Source organism: Columba livia, chromosome 5 (genome assembly GCF_036013475.1).
Source record: "Columba livia isolate bColLiv1 breed racing homer chromosome 5, bColLiv1.pat.W.v2, whole genome shotgun sequence".
NCBI lineage: Eukaryota > Metazoa > Chordata > Aves > Columbiformes > Columbidae > Columba > Columba livia.
In genome coordinates, this window is record NC_088606.1 from 11,341,383 (window position 1) to 11,358,498 (window position 17,116).

General features: G+C 43.3%; 1 protein-coding gene across 18 annotated transcripts in view; it reads right to left on the reverse strand.

Moving 5' to 3' along the window:
• Positions 1 to 15,813, reverse strand: part of MARK3 (microtubule affinity regulating kinase 3) — a 64,475-nt gene extending 48,662 nt beyond the window's left edge. For 11 of the 18 annotated variants that reach the window (XM_065063401.1, XM_065063398.1, XM_065063396.1 and 8 more), the window contains exons 1-3: positions 15,358 to 15,652; positions 7,058 to 7,096; positions 1,707 to 1,898 (exon numbers count right to left, since the gene is read on the reverse strand). In XM_065063401.1, the coding sequence (XP_064919473.1) occupies positions 1,707 to 1,898; positions 7,058 to 7,096; positions 15,358 to 15,408 (282 nt within the window). In that variant the 5' untranslated portion in view covers positions 15,409 to 15,652. Of the gene's footprint in view, positions 1 to 1,706; positions 1,899 to 7,057; positions 7,097 to 15,357 lie in introns of all 18 variants that reach the window. The other 7 variants (XM_065063399.1, XM_065063395.1, XM_065063397.1 and 4 more) reach the window with 2 other exon arrangements.
• Positions 15,814 to 17,116: the final 1,303 nt, after the last annotated feature.

The window sequence follows — 17,116 nt, forward strand, 5'->3', positions numbered from 1 at the left end:
TGTTGCTGATCACAACCAAAATACATCAATGTGACAGCCACAAAAAAGGTTAGCACAATCTAAAGCCTGATCAGATGAAGACTTCTGTAAGGCCAAGGGTAAATGAATGACACTGGGGAAACTGTTATCCAGAATATTGTGAACCATTCTGGTCATACACATCTAAAATTCATAATTATTATTAATGCTGTACAGTTCACCTGGCAAGAAGAGAAACTTTTAATTATCTCTCTTACAAGGGAAAAAAAAAAATCTAAAAAACGTTCAAGATATTCCTATAAAACTAGCTTAATTGCTCCCTTTAAAGGAAGGCCACTTATTCTAGGTAACCAGGACTAATGGTCACACCCTGGAAAGCATTTATTCTCTGAACTGACTGAATTACATCTATTCCATGAGACTTAAAGAAACCTAGTACTTAAATCTTTCCAAATTTGGCCAAAGATTTTACACTGTCACTTTATTTGTTGGAATTTCCAACAAAAATAATGAATGAGAGGTCAACAGTTACATGCAAGTAAGAGAAAATAAACCCCAATTTTTGCAAAGCAATGTGTGATACAATTTATATCTCCAACTCCTAGAACAATAGCAAAGAAATACTAACCAAGTATTTGGCTTTCCTGTGTTAATTATCAGTAAGAAGAGGAGTGAACTTAAGTGGAAAGCAATTAATTAAAAACTTTGTCTACAAACGAGCACTGATTTCAACACCAGAAGACAACTGCTGATCACCACAACTGTCAGCTTAAAAAAAAAATAAATCCCTCCCAAAAACTTTTGCAAAATGATGACCCCACTCTTCCTCCTACTGCTACTGAACTCTGTATTAGCTCAGAAAAAAACATTCCCGTAAAGCGCTGCAGTCAGCCACATAGCTTTCTTTAGAAGTCCTTGCCAGTATCAGCAAACATTTACTCCATTAGACAGGTTTGGCAAGAAAAGGTCAACAAGGTGTTTCTCCCTTTTTCAGTATGTAGAGTTGCTATTAATAAAACAGCACCAAGAAACACCCTCTTGTAACAAGCAAACAGGACTATAGCTCACCAAATCAGAACCACCATGAAGTGCAAGTTATTAATTGCACTGCAATGGCATGCAAGAACTAATTATGGAACTGAGAAGAGAGAGAAGAGAAAGGTTTTCTCTACCACACAACACTGAGCAGCAGAGACACAAACCAGCTCTGAACAAACTGGAGAGTCTTCCTGAGGCTGCCCAGCACTGCAGACACCAGAACTCCTGGGAGATATATCACTTTGGCAAGAAAATACCACATTTGGGCTACTCAGACCATAATCAAGAAGATATATTTATATCGTTTCTCATCGTTGGCTTCCCCTCCAATACAGCCCTGCATGGTGCAGACATCAAGAGGCAGTCTTTCCAGCAAGCTTGTTTAATTGCTACCTATTGAGACCTTTTTTGGGAATGGAGGATTTAGCACAGAATTCTAGTAAAAAACGAACACAATTCAGCTGGACAGGGACTTGTCAAAACCACAAATTTAAGAGACCATTTTCAAGAGAAATTGTTTTGTAATCACTACTAAAAAAATACAGTTTTCCATTTCTATTTTTTTTCTCCATCAGTGGCAACATCTCTAGTAAAAATGTGCTAAATGTTCACAGTCTTACATGATACTATCCTAAGAGAACCTTCACACCTACTGCAATTCACAACTGTTTACAGCCATACCACTTTACCTCTCTGCCAGTTAGGATGTGCCTTGCCAGTTTTACTTTTGCAAAATTCCCCTTTCCAATCGTTTTAAGGAGTCTGTAATTTCCAATGTGCGGCTGCTCATCTGCGCAGGAGGCTATAGAGTTCCTGCAGCGAGCTCCGGAGCGCCCAGTTCGAGAGGAAACTTCCTGCCGTCCATCTCCATGGGACGTGTGCTGCAATAAAAACATAGAGATAAGGCCAGGAAATCAAGACAAAACACATAACTGATGAGAAGCATGCAACATTCAAAACTCTTAGCAACTCCTTTGAAGAAACCTTCAAAGGACCCAACTCAAACTTCAGATTCACACCAAACTTTGCTCTGCTGGGGACAATAAAGAGGTTCCCAATTCATAATATCCATTTCATCACCTGGTAAAGACCAAGTAGAACATCACCTGAATTGCAGCAATAGTTCAGCATTTTTAAGTAACTTAAGTGGACTGTCAAATCAGTTATGGAACAGGGAGGTTCCATATTTTCTCTCATTTGCATTACTACGCCTAACCAGAGCAGGAAAGCCTTCGGAAAAGAGACATGAAGAATGCTTTTCCAAAAGCACACACAGTTAAATGTTCACCCTTATTGGATAGTTTAGTACTACTGATTAAATAATAAAAGGGCTTTTTTCTCTTGTACTAGACTCCTGTTCCAAAATCTCACGACTGAAAATACCCAGGATGGTCTGGAGAACAAGGGAAGAAACCTCATCTAATTGTATTGAAACCTCAGATATTCAATATGCTGAGCACCAGCTACAGAGACCTGAGACACTGTCTGCAATCTGTTAAATTCCTTTCACTCAGTTTCCTCAAACGCCTCTTAACTGTAAAAATCAATGGGTATATACCATACCTATAATAGCCAATATTCATTAGATCAAATGGTTAAGATAACAGTGAAGCGTTTTCTCATTTCGCAATAGAGAGCCTGTTTAAGAACGAGCAGGTCCCCTCCTGTCCCTTAGTTCTCAACTCACAGCTGAGGTCTACACGCCAACTTCACAAATTCAAGTATTAGTCAGAAATGCTCAGTAGTCTGCAAGTGTGCACCAAATAAAAGTTCAGCTACACAGAAGATGACAAGCTAAGTTTACAGCCAGCCCAGAAATCCCAGATCTTGCTTTTCTACTACTACTCTTGCTGAAACCCAACAGGGACAATGAAAATTCCAGTATACAGCAACACTTGGTCTGAAAAATCACTGTAGCATAAGGATGTGAGATTGTAACTCAAGAGTTAACAACCATGGTACATGCATAAATGAACAAATCCATGTTTGCATGGCACTTGGCAAGTTTCACACTCTATTTAATAACCTGATATAACTTTGTGACCATATACTCTGGCATCTTAAGTTCCTTGTTTTATAATTTAAGTGCAACAGCTGTGATCAAATTATTTTTAAAAAGACATTAATTTCATTTAAGAAATGCTACTTATAAAAGTCTATGGCAATTCTTGGAAAAATGTTTCGATAGTTACTATTAAAAACAAACACACTGTGGTACATATCATATTTTAGTATCAATCTGGCTTTAGCTTCTCCTTATTCCCTGGTTACTGCATTGTTACCAGATTTGTACTTCCCATATAGGTATTTAAGTACTATGATCACATTACCCCTTCCCTTTAATAGGTTATATAAATCTCTATATCTATCTATCTCCCTAAAAAGGTTGCTGTAAGAATAATACAGAAAACATTTCTTGCGGGTCTTTCAGAACCCTCTCCTACATTTCCAACACTGACCCTAACAGTTTTTAACACTTAGAGCTTCCCATACCTTTACCACACATGATGACTTTCATTCCTAGTTCCTTACATGTATGATCTCACATCTGGTTGAAGTGAAATACAGAGGTTCCTTATATGCCGCTTATTACGTGTTCCCAAGGACTAGCCCATCCTGCCCTATTAAATACACCAGCAATCTTTATCCTAGTTTTCAGGAGCAGTAGTACATATCTCTTCCAGACCACTAAAAACTGGCAAAGGAACAAGAAGCACACCCATAACAAGATCCAGTAAAAATTAAATGCTTTATAACAATTTTTCTCAATAATATATCCAGACCTGTAACAACTGGGTGTTTATCAATCAATAATTCCCAAGCAGGTGAAGAACAAGACCAGCACCTAGCTGAAGAAACCACTAAAGTGAAATCCTGTCTCAACAATGTCCCTGTTTTGCATGCCCTTAATGCCAGGCTGGTGCTGGTTGTTCAGGTTACCTTATTTACCCCTGTACATACCGACACAGCAAGGCCTATCCTCTATACTCCCCTAAACTTTGACTTGCAACAAACCTTGCAACACATAATGCAGAGAACTTCTCTGTCAACTTCTTTGGTACCTTCAAGGATCAAGTTATTCAGATTAGCAAGAAAATAAAGCAAAAACTGCTGATGCTAGACACTAACATCCTCCTACATTGCTACCCCCAGCAATCAGGAACTGGGACTTGGGGATACTGGTGGGTGAAATATTGGACAAGAGCCAGCAATGTGTGCTGGCAGCCCAGAAGGCCAACTGTATCTTGGGCTGCATGAAAAGGAGCGTGGCCAGCAGGTCAAGGGAGCTGATTCTGCCCCTCTGCTCTGCTGAGACCCCACCTGGAGTCCTGTGTCCAGCTCTGGAGCCCTCAGCACAGGACAGACATGGACCTGATGGAGGGGGGCCAGAGGAGTCACAAAAATTATCAGAGGGCTGGAAGAGCTCTGATGTGAGGACAGGCTGAGAGTTGGGGTTGTTCAGCCTGTAAAAGAGCTGGGGAGACCTTATTGCGGCCTTTCAGTAACCAAAAGGGGCCTGTAAGAAAGATGGGGACAAACTTTTTAGCAGGGCATGTTGCGATAGGACAAGGGGTCACGGCTTTAAACTAAAAGACAGGATATATTCAGGCTAGACGTGAGAGAGAAATTTTTTACAATGAGGGTGGTGAAACACTGTCCCAGGTTGCCGATAGATGTGGCAGATGCCCCATCCCTGGAGACATCCCAGGCCAGGCTGGACAGGGCTCTGAGCAACCTGATCTGGCTGGAGACGTCCCTGCTCATGGCAGGGGGGTTGGACTAGATGACCTTTGAAGGTCCCTTCCAATCCAAACTGTTCTATGATCCTATGATTTTGTGTTCTGTACAGGGCCACAAGGATATGTCCTGGATATATTAGGGGAAGGTTCACTTTTACTTCAAGTACAGCATCTGGGAAATACAGCTGTGCTACTTACACTGCGCTACACTGAACTGATAACGTACCTGGGAAAAAGAAGTGCATAGAACTCTTCAGCTGACAGCCCTTCCACACCTGGGCATGTGGCACAGGGACACAAGCTGCCTTCAGCAAGAGCCCACTTAGCTCCAACCAGAGCTTATTCTCATTCGCTCTCCAGCAGACAGAGTCAACAAGGTGGTCACTTTTGAATCACACAGCTGACTCTTAAAACAGAGTACCTGGATCTGTGCTGCCTTGTGCTTGAGCTAATAAACCATGTTAGACTTGAGCTGGCTTATGAGGCAGTTGAGACGTGGGCATCAGGTACCACGTATTCCCAAACCAGAGAACCTGTGTACAGTTTATTCAGAACTGTTCTTACTCATATCTTATTTTATTTAAACAATATTAGGTAAAGTAAATATTCTGTTATGCTAACAAACTCTATTCCACAAATTAAACTGTCCCAGTTAATATATCTTGTGAGCTTCACTGTCCCCTGTTGAGGAATGACTTCTTGTGTCCCATCAGGGCTTTTTTATGCTTTCTAGCTTTGCAGTTAAGGGGAGGAATTAACAGCTGTGAACTTATTCAGACTAGTGTTGGTAAATTTAACACAATCTCCTTGCATGGAGGTTTGCATTTCCACCTTAACCCAGATTATTTCTTTTCAAGAACACAACCTTTTTCAGCTGTGGTTTTGAATATCAAGTTGTGTCTTCCTAAGCAGTTCAGTTCTCTCCCAATTACTTGCTCATAGCTGTGTTTCGCTGTGTAGAAATCTGTCCATTTGTAACCATATCTAATTTGGATTTCATTTCCCTTCACAAAGTAAGTCTATCAGCAAGTCCTTTCTCTGTCAAATACAAGATTATTATATTGAACAGAACACAAGCTTTCTAAAAACTGCAGAAAACAGCTTCCCAGTTTCAACATGGATTTTCTTTTGCTTACGGAAATGAAGGAAGAAGAGGGCTTGGCAGCATGTAGTACCAAAAGGCATAAACTCAAAACTGAGTAAAAGTGTTTCTCCCACCCAAACCATGTTCAAGAAGCCATGACAGGCAGATGGGAAGCCAAATGGTGTAGGCAAAAAGCAAAAATAGAGATGGTCCAGGAAAAGTTCAAGTCATGCATTGGCATATATAGCATTTGGTTGTACTCAGCTACTTCCCAGGGTAGTTGCCTCAGCAGCTACTTTCATGCAACAAAACCATCACCACAGACGAACAGCTCCAATCTCAGCCCAGAAACATAGCAATCACACCCTCTGCTCCAAATGGAGGTGCAGGTCATTTGTCTTTTCCCAAGAAGACTCTCAAAACCCCTGACCTCCAAAGATTCTGTTCAATTTCAGGTTTCTTTCACAGGTGCACATTTACATGGCTTCAATAAGAAAGTGGGGTTGTCTTAAAAAGGAAAAATTTAAGTCAAGCATGTGTTTATTTGTAGTAAGTCTCCATACACTGTACTAGGTGAGCTGTATCACCTGGAGGTGCGTTCTGTGTAAGGGTATCACTTGTTCATGACACTCACCACGGCTGAGAGAATCACAAAAAACCCAAAGAAAGACCATTATACAGCAGATAGGGAACTGAAGCCAGGAGACTGGATGTTTTGTGCAGCTTCAGACCAGCCACATCACTTTTAAAAGAAAAGTTACCTGAAATCCACTCATGACAAGAAAGCACTTTATTATGTATCTTGCCATGCATCAGGTTCATTTCAAAATCATTTAAATACTTTAAAGGTTTCAGGTTTTTTTTTGTTGTGGTGGGTAGATTTTTTTCCCCACTTTTTTTGTGTGTTTGTTTGGCCTGGTTTTTGTTTGGTTTGTTTGGGTTTTATATGTTCTGCTGTTGTTGTTGGTTTTGTTTTGTTGTTTGTTTTTCTTGTTTTTCACTTAATAGAAGAGTTCCCTAAAAACCTATCAATTTTCAAGCCAACAAGACAACCTGTCTCATTAAAAATATATATTCTCTTCCTCCCCCCAGCCCCACCCTTGTATTACTCAACCCAGAAGGAAATGGAGTAAAACAACTCCATTTGTGAGACTTCACTGTGAGGGAGGGACTGAGCCTAAGACCAACTATATTTGGAACACAATGCAAAACCCACCTTTTCGCAAAAGCCTTCCCCCAATGATGAGCCGACATCCTTTCATAGCCAGATAATGATTAGCATGAAGAGAAAGAAAAAGAAAAGAAAAGAAAGTAAAAAGCAAATGAAATATGAAGGTGCCAGTAACTGAAATTCCTGGGGTAATGTCAGCTTTATTGAGTATCTGTATGGCTAGAGATATCTTAACATTCAGAGCATTAGAAACACACAGTGCAGAGGATGACTAGTGTCAAAGTTCTTACACTGCTTAAGAAGGTGCCCACAGCTGAGAAAAACCTGGAAGAGACAGAATCTGATATCCATTCAAAGAGCTGAAAAGCATTAAGAAATCAGAATGCCCAAGACCTGTAAAAATCCATGTTTATTTACAGTAAGTAGGAAGCTTTCTTTCTAAAACAGGGAGGACAAACAGTTATCAACTTTTTTTTTAAGCATTTATTTTATACAATAGTGAAAACTACCTTCCTGTCAATAAAATGAACTAGTAAAATGTAATCTTATGAAAGTCTCTAGAAACACTTATTACCTTAGCTTTTCCCTCATCTTTGTATGAAATACAAGGTGATATTATAAACTTTCTTGGAAAGCTGTCACATCAGTAACAACAGTAAGAGCCTAATCCAATTCAGCATTTTTAATCATAATAAGAAAAAATTGTACTTAAAGCCTATCCCTTGCAACGTTAATCTAAACATTCCAGGACACAATGAACATTTGGGAGACTTCATTACCCTACCCTGGGCATGCAACATATAAATACATGGTAATTTCTGGCTGCACACTCCCCACCAGCACTCTTATTTATAGAAAAACTTACCAAGAAACACATAATTGTTTAAAACACAAACATACTTTACATGAAACCTGAATACAAATTTCACTGCAGCCCTTTCTAACAATGTGTCATATTTTATTTCCCATTTATCACTAACATCTTTAAATACGACTCAGTGTAAGAGAAAAAAAGGTTAGCCCTAAGGATGTTCACAGAGGTAGTGTCTTATTGTGCAGATATATCCCCGGAACAGCACAGCAGGACATCCTGCAACTGCTGACGAAGGAATTCTACTGGAAAGTCAAAACACAGACATTTCTGGCAACCACCAAGAGGTGTCACAGCAAACACTCAACCACAATTGTCTATATACCAGTTACTACCCTGGGAATCCTTAAGTCATCATGTATTATAAAATACCACATTATTTTCCTATATTATAAAATAGGAAGATATCAGGTGAAGATGTCCTGTACTTGTCCTGATTTTAGCTCCCACCTACCCCTGACCAGGGCACAAACCAGCACAGGGAGCAAGGTGGATTTGGTCAGACCCAATATGTCCATGCCAATGTTGGCATAACCAACTTTTTTGTTCCAGCACATACAACTAAAAGGCAGTTTTCAGACTAGCTTGCTACATAATCAGTCTTATTGGTGAATAGCTATGGCTTCCATCTCATGAAACTTTAAACGCAGTCCTACAAAGCAAAATGTTATCCAACATGGCACTACAGTTATCAATCCATGAAGGCAGATCTAGTCACTGAAGCGTGCTACAGCCCTACCCTATGGATGCTGTGATCCAGTGAAACAACTGAGAGGGTCGGAACTCGGCACGAGAGACAAACAGACCTTCTAGAAATACATTATAGCTGGTAAAGGAGAAAATGCTAATTTGGATGCTTTCGTTGTCAAAAGGTAAAGAATTCACTGTGCAGTTCTCAGCCTGCTGTAGTACTCATTCAACTGGTATGACACTTCATGAAAATCAGTGGCTAGTTTAATTAGGTCGTATTTGTCAAACAACCAGTTTAAAGGGAGAACCTGAAGAGTAAATACAGTCTTTAGCACACACAGGCTATACCTCTTGACGCACATTCCTAATTCTCCCTAACCTCAGCAGGGGAGAGCAAAATAAAGAAAAAAAAAAAAAAGAAAAACAAACAAAAAACCCCCAAACCCAAAAACCAGCAGTAATAGGAAAAGGCAGCTATAGCTCCAACTGAGCACAGCAATGCAACCCCTCCACTGAGCAGCCTGATGGAGACGTATGGACTGACATGCCTTTCACAGGGCAGCAGGAGCATCGCTACGTAAAGCAAAAGTTGCACGTTCACAGTTCTGGCCACAGACCAGCGATGGGAAGAGCAAGTGACACCTGCAGCATAGCCCTGAGGATCCGAGCGCCGAAAGCGAAGCACTGACAGCCTGCAGCAAAGGAAGGACGCTCCCCTTCGCAGGCGTACGGGGTCTGGTTTCCCCCATATAACCACTATGGCCTCCGCCAGTGTATTTGACATCACTCAGTTCACACTCCGTACAGAGTATGAGAGTAGATCTGTAATTCCATGATTAGCACTGAACAACACAACAGTGAAGAAATCCTGCTTATATAATCAAAAAGATAAGTCTGGTGCCAGTTAGAAAAGCTTTTAAAGAGCTCTTTTGTTGCTTCACATTATCAAGATCTGACATTCATCATATCTTTCCAGCCAAAGTTTCTTTGCTGCTGATTAAAATGGATATTTATTGACATCAGCCTGGGGAATAACAGCTGAAGAGCCAACCATATTCTATTCTTCATCAACAATACTGCCAACTAAGTTGTTTCCAGAATCATCACTGTCAGTAATTACATGCTAAACAAAAAAAAAAAAAAAAAAAAAGACAACCTCACAGTTGGTTTTCAAAGACCACATTGAGCTTGCAGATAGAAAACTCTGTTTAGGCTTTAACCCTGCAGGAAAAAATTTATTTGAAAGTTAATTTTTGTTTATATGTATGCATATATACACAGAGCTCAACAACTTGCTGCTTTATGGGCCAAGGACTCTTCTCAACCCAAGGGTTTCATCCAGGAGACTGAAGCGTTATCATGTGTGTACTCAGTACCTTTCAGGTTTATGTTTTAAGAGCAGAAAGCATGTATTCATCCTACATTCTAAAGATTTTTAGGGCCTGATGATTATCTCCACACCAAGCTGAGCCAACCCTGATATGCCATGAGCCTAAAAAAAAAAGCGACCTCCATTTTTGACCTGGCTGACACCCATGAGGCAGCGTTACTTGACTGAGAAGAGGAAGTTGCAGACACATGCTACTTATATATCATATGAAATGGAGATCTGGAGACACAAATGCCTCCACTCTACAAATTCCTTTGGCTTGAGTCACCTGAGACGCATAGTCAACAGGAACTGTCGTCTTACATCAACACGAACACGACTTTTGACTAGAATTAAAATGGAGAATCGAGCAGGTAAGGATATTAGGTGAGTGGGTGAGGAAGCATAGGAAGAAGCCTATGAAGTTTAGTGTACTAAACCCTGTATTTCCTTTTATTTTCTTTCAATAATTTCTGTAGTTGTGTCCTGTCTTTCAGACTGCTACTTCTAAGGCCACAATTTAAGTCACATTCAGTGGTGCTAATACAATCCATGAACTAAGTCTGATCTTTCAACAACTTCTGGAGTAAGGTCCAGTAGCACAGTTTTTCTGAGTTACTGAAATAAGGTAGAAAAAGAAAAAAAGACATTTGTTTCCAGGAGCAGAACAACACAACTTTCAAAAGGTGCACCACTGCAATTCTAGATCTCCATTTGCAGTTGTGGCACAGCTCAAGTTATCTCAGCCCTAGGGAGCTGTGCTGTGACTGGCTTCAATCAAACCAAAGCAAAAATAGTTAAGAAGCATTTCCAGCCTTCCCCACCTCAACTGGACATTCCCATCCTCTCCTCTGAGTCAGTGTTTGCAGCCACAAAGAATGGGGATAAACCCACTTTTCTTAGGGGTTCATTTCAGTCCGATCAGAGGACTGAGCAGACCTGTCGTACCGCCCCATGGTAATCAGTGCTAGCACAAACCACAGGTGGGAAGAGGCATCCCAGGCTGATGCCCCCAGTAGCCCCCTGTCGCTTCACACCAACGGGGACACCAAACGATGAAACAACACAGCCCAGGCTGCTTAGCAGAGCTGAAGAACAAAACCACTCACCTCAAAATGCGAAAATACTCACAGCTGGTGGCTGACTCGCAATGCCACACAACCTCATCAGGTTGTTTTTTTCTGAGTACAAACACAGTATGGGACGTATCAGGCATCTCATGCAGTTAAGAAATACACAAAAAAGAATCTTCCTGCTCTGTGAAAATTTGGACTTAAAAAAATACATCCCAGATGAATTCCTAAAACATATTTTATTTCTAGTTGGTTTGCCACCTTCACCTAATTTAATCAAAACCAGAACATTTATGACAACTGGTGAAAAATATGGAAGAATGTAGATAGCCTCTGTAGAAGAAAATCTACCAGAACTCTTGGTTATAGGCACAGTCCTCACCCTCCCCTTAAAAAAAAACCCAAACAAACAAACAAACAAAAAACACAACGAAAAAACAACAGGATTTCATGCCATGAAAGAAAGCATTCTGATTACAGATCTATTTGTAATAGGAGAAGACTGATAAATAATATATAGAATAATGCGAGCTTGCATATTGTCTGCAAATGCTCTAATGCATTTCTTAGCTAATTGGTAATAAATCAAGAGGTACTGCACTACCCTTCACAGTATCTTAAATTTTTGAACCTAACCCTGCCTTTACTAAACCTTTTTAAATTTAAAAAAAAAAAAATAAATAAATAAGATACTTTTGCTGTACAGAATCCTTTTGTATAGACTTGCACAAGCATAGCTGCCATCACACTGGCATTTTTCAATAGCAATTTTTTCACATTAGGCACAGTCATGGAGATAAAAGTATATTTTAGTTTTGCTTTTCTCATCTTCCTTAAATTTTTAATTCAGATTGGCCTGCAGTACCAACACATTCAAAACACCTTTTTTTCCCCTCCAAGAACACAGCTGTGCAACAGACACAGAGGTTCAAATAAAACTGTTTAGTCTAAGAGTACTATCTTGTACTCTTAAAAAAATATATATATATTTATATATATATATATATCTGGCCTCCATACTACCTGTATTTCCTTGTTTCTATCTACAGCTCTCTATCATCTTGCCACTCTTTGCTTATTTTTTAATGGGTATTTGTCCTACTCTCCGCAATCTTGTTTCTTCTGCTCCTATTGCTTTGTCAGTAGTTGTCCTCCATCCTGCCACATGCACATTCCTGTGTGTCTCATCTTTTGTTTTCCACCATCTACCTTCCTTTCCCATTGTGTTTCCACACTCCTTCCTCTTTCATCTTCTCTCTCTTCCTCCTCGCCACTAGTAGAACAAGTTTACTCATTCTTCTGTCACCTACAGGTCCTTTGTCTGTGTCTACCTTGTCTCCCAGTTTTGGATGAAGGGGGTCTCTGCTGCCCCTGCTGCTTCTTCTCCCCCATGCAGGACTTAATTTTGAAGAAGACAGAAAAGAGACGATCCTCGGCTTCCCTTCTGTCCTCTAAGGAGCTGGCAGCCACTGCTGCACAAGACAGGGCCAACAAGGAGCTGCTCCACCTTTGCGGTGAGAAGCCAGATCATCGCAGGCCAGCAGCCAGCTTCCAACTGTCCAAGTGTGAAGTTCCTACGATCACAGATCATCTAGGATGCCTTTCCTCTCAAAACCAGGTGACTCGGAGCTAAATTCTTTCATCTCAAAGGCACTAAAGGCTTGATAGCTGTGAGTGGCTTTTGGGGAAAGTCACTGTGACAGTATTTCCACTTCAGCAGTACATGCATGAAGTGTCTCTATAGGAAATAGTATACACTGCGGTAAAAAAAAAAAAAAAAAAAGAGAGAAAAAAAAAATCAAGTACTGACAATTCGACCTTGTCTATTCAACAGGAGTTGCCAACCACTGAACATGGTTAACTGCAAGCACAGACAATGATAATTTACGCTCACCGTCATTCTGGAGGCTAACTTCATTTTCAAAACTGCAAGTATAGGCACGGATAAGCTATGATCAGCACGATTCAACACCAGCCAAGTCTTTGTCAGCAGTGGTAACCTTCCAAGTACAGAGAAGGCAGTAAGGGGGTCCATAACCATGGCCCAAAGGCTGTCTGGATACCTTGCCACCTCTTAAGCCTCTTCCCACCCGAGCTTCAAAGAGTCCTATGAATATTAACTAATTAGACTTCTCTTATGTGAAAGAGAATCACAGGTTCAATTTACCTGCCAACACAACACACCCAGCTTTGAGACAGAAGAACAGTTAGTTGAAATATCAGAATTGTCACATTTGCTATTAAAAACCAGACCTGGTATTCTCAGCTGTAGGGGTAATTCAGAAAAACTAAATGTCAGATTTAAATTTAGTTTTAAGAAAGGCTGAACAGAATGTTTTTCAGTGAATTTCTAGATAGCTGATGGCAGACCATCAGAGACAAAGCTTCTTGGGGGATACAGTGTTGTACTGGGGGGTTGGTTCAATGGATTTGGTGGGTACTTGGATTAATCACTCCCTATCAATATCACTACCTACAGGTATTTCTGTGGTCACCAGCCCAGATTACAGCAGCTGAAAAATATGCCTTAATCTAAACCTAAAGCAATTCATCTGCAAGCAGGACAATTCATTTATGTTAAACTATGAAAATTACTAAAGAGAAGTGTTAGACCAATATTTTGAAGTGAGAACAAGGTGCCTTAAGTGGAAGACATGTAAAAATCTAACTTCAAGTGCCAGAACACACAGCCTGTGAATAATGTATTTGCTCAAGCACATACTAGGTCTTTCCACTGTTAAGTTATCCACAGTAGAGTTTTAATTAATTAGAGAACCTGATCTGAACATTTTAGAAAATGATTTACTGAGTGGCCTACACACATATACATGGAGCTTGAAAACCTCAGTCAGGTTTGCTTAAAGACTAAAACAATTATCCAAATAACCTTTGTATAGTATTTTGTAGAGTATGCTACAACTTCAACTTTCCCCATGGCATAGGAAGGGCGGCATAGTATTTTAATTATTTTCTTCCACAAGGCAGGAAGCTCATTGAGATTTTACAACCAAATATGCTTACTTGGCTTTTTGCTCAATACAGCCCTTAGCCTGCAGGTTGCATCTAGTGCTAAAACAAATAAAGATCACAGAAGTTAGAAGTGCCTATTATGTCAATAAAATCTAAATCCCTAGTAATGCAGTAATTGTTCCATGCAGCATGTTTTCTAACGCTTTGTCTGGTCTTGTTTTAAACAATGGGGTTACCATCACTTTTCTTGGACTATTTATGGTCTGGAACAATCCAACAGTTTTTCCTGATCTTTAACCAAAGTTTCCACTTTTTATGCCAGTCCAAAACACGAGCAGCCTCACACACACACAAAAAAAAGCCTCCTCTGTCAAGCTTAGCATCTGTCTTCTAAAGAATATCAGATAGCCTTTACAGAAAACTGAATACAAAGTTCACTGATTGACTGCTTTTAGGCTGCAGTGAGTGACAACTCCCTCCTGTTTATCATTTGGAGACATGTCAGAGCCCATACAGAAAAATGGTCAGACAGGATACACCAGGATCAAGTCAGTTTTAACTTAAAAGGGATACAGTTCCTATCTGCAGAAAGGGAGTCTCCTGACGAGCTTCATTTGTGGCTATCTGCTCACGTGGTAGGACTTTTTTTTTTCCCTTTCTTTTTCCTCTAGCATACGACCTGTGTGATTGTTAATACAGTGTTTGACTCGATCTTGTAAATAAAGTGTCAATTCCTAAACCCTGGCTTTGTTAAGGAAAAAAAAAGGGAGGGGGGGTTGTGGGGTGGGGGAGAGGAAGTACAGGCTCCCTTGTCTGGAAGATAATTCCAATAAAGAAACCCTTTTAATGTCATCTGAACAGGTGACTAGTCTAACAGCGTCATTACCATCGAGAACCCTGCAAATTAAGCATGGAAGAGGCCTATTATCTAGGTCACCTAGCCCACCCCTACTAAAGCTGAATTATTCCCATCTGTTTACCAGAGGTTTATTCGGCTGCTTTTAGCGGTAACTTCGTGCATTAGAAAACAGCAACTCCCCGGGAACCCCCTCCCCACCGCAGACCCCTTCTCTTCCCCTTTACCGACACAACCAACACGATCCCCCCCACCGAGAGACACACGAATGAAGCGTTAGCGAGGGGAGAGCGGGTCTGGGGGAGAAATGCCCGCAAATACTACCAAATGGGCGAGCATCGCGGTGGAGAAGTTAAAAAATAATGCATTTTAAATACACAAAGCGGTACTTTGGGAACAGTACAAGCGGTGAGAGGTTCATGACAGCCCTCCGCAGGGCGATGCCCCCCGGCCGCGCCCCGGGCCGGCGCCCCCAGAGCCGGCGGGGCCGGTCCCCCCGCGGCCGGCGGTACTCACGTTCTCGGTATCGCGCTCGTTCACCGTGGGCAATGGAGTCCGAGTGGACATTTTCCTTCACTCGGGCGGCCGCGCTGCCCGCGACGGCGGCGCAAACACACACACACACGGGCCCCCGGGCCGGGCTGCGCGTCTGCTCCGAGATGGTGGTCGCAGGGAGCCACCATGAAGGACGAGGTGGCTGGCGGGGGGCGGCGTCACGTCGGTGCCCCCCACCCTCCGGCGGCGCCCCACGCCCGAGCTAGATCCCCTCAGGGAGAGCAGAGCGGCCTCGCCCCCTCCGAGTCCTCCGGGCTCATCCTACAGCCAGGCCGGGGTCCGCGGGGGTCAGCAGCGGGGAAGGGGGCGCCTCATCAAGCGGGGAGGGATGGAGCCGAGGGAAGGGAAGCGGCAAGGGAGCGGCACGAGCGGGAGGGAAGCGCAGGGCGGGCAGGGAGCAGGCGGCAGTGGGGTGCCGCGCACCCGGCTCTTCTCGCCGGCCCCTCTCCGCCGCAGCCGGGGCACGGCGGCTAGCGCAGGCCCGCTACCGAGGGGGCTCCCCTCTCCTTCCCCCGCCGCGGCCCCGCTTCACCGGGCCGCCGCTCGCATCCCGGCCCGCCCCTACCCGCCCGCTCCAGGCTCCGAGAAGGCCGGCACCCCGCGGGCCGCGGCCGGGCTGGAGAAGCTGGCTGCCCGCCTGACTCTGCCCTGCCTGCCCCCCGCCCCTCCGCCGCTCCCCGTCGAGCCAAGATGGCCGCCCGGCTTCCTCCGCGCCGAGCCCAGCTCCGACATGAACCGGAAGGGCCCGCCCCCCGCCCGGCCGCGCCGGGGAGGCCGGCGCCGGCGGCTTGTTGCTAAGGGCTGCGGCGGGGCGGGGGCGGCGGCGAGCGGGGCCGGGACGAGCGCGTCCTTGTGTGGCGATTCCTACCCGCGCCCCCCCCGCCCAGTCCTCCGGGGGTCGGTCAGCGGGAGCCCTGTCCGTCCCCGGGGTCCAGCCACCCTTCGCCCCCCGAAGCAGCCCTGGGTTGGGGTATCTCCTCAACAGGCCCTCAGGGAGCTGCGGGGCTGGGCGTGAGACGGGAAAGAGTGTGAGCGGGGCGGGGAGCTCAGGTGTTGGGGACACCGCGGGGCAGAGGGGTCGCGGAGGTGGCTGGAGAAATGGCAGCATCTCCTCCGCCGGGGAAGAGGCGCAGGGTCGGACTCGGCTGCCTCATCACAGCCGGGAGCAGGAGTGTGAACGTGTGGATCCAAAACCACCTCTACTGTACAGTGATGGGCAGGGCTTGGTCCTCAGATCGTCTTCTGCCAAAACGTGTCCTCCCTTTCCTTGGGCTTAATTAGCCCAAGTGGTGTGTGGTGAAGAAGGGAGCTCAGGCTGGTGTTGGTGGAGCTCACCTGGTGCGGCCAGGCGCCCACGCGCTATTATGGCCCCTTGTTTTCACAGACGTGTCATGCCTGGTTCATTTGGTGGAGGAGGATGGAGGCCCAGGCCATCCAAACACACTCCGTATATCCAGTAGTTACTCTGCAGGATAATTTTTAAGTATACGAGGGAGATCTTGGTATAGTCAAGAGTAGATCTGATGATGAATTAAAAATGAGAAAGAGAAGTAATGTGTATATTTGATACAGAGGTGGTTTATAAACAGACACCTATTTCAGTTTTTCATAGAGAAAATGTGAAAATAGAAAACAAACAAACAATACTAGATCTGGTGGGATTTATAGAACCTTGGCATTTCTGGGAATCTGACAGCCAAGTGATAACCTGGCTTTCTAA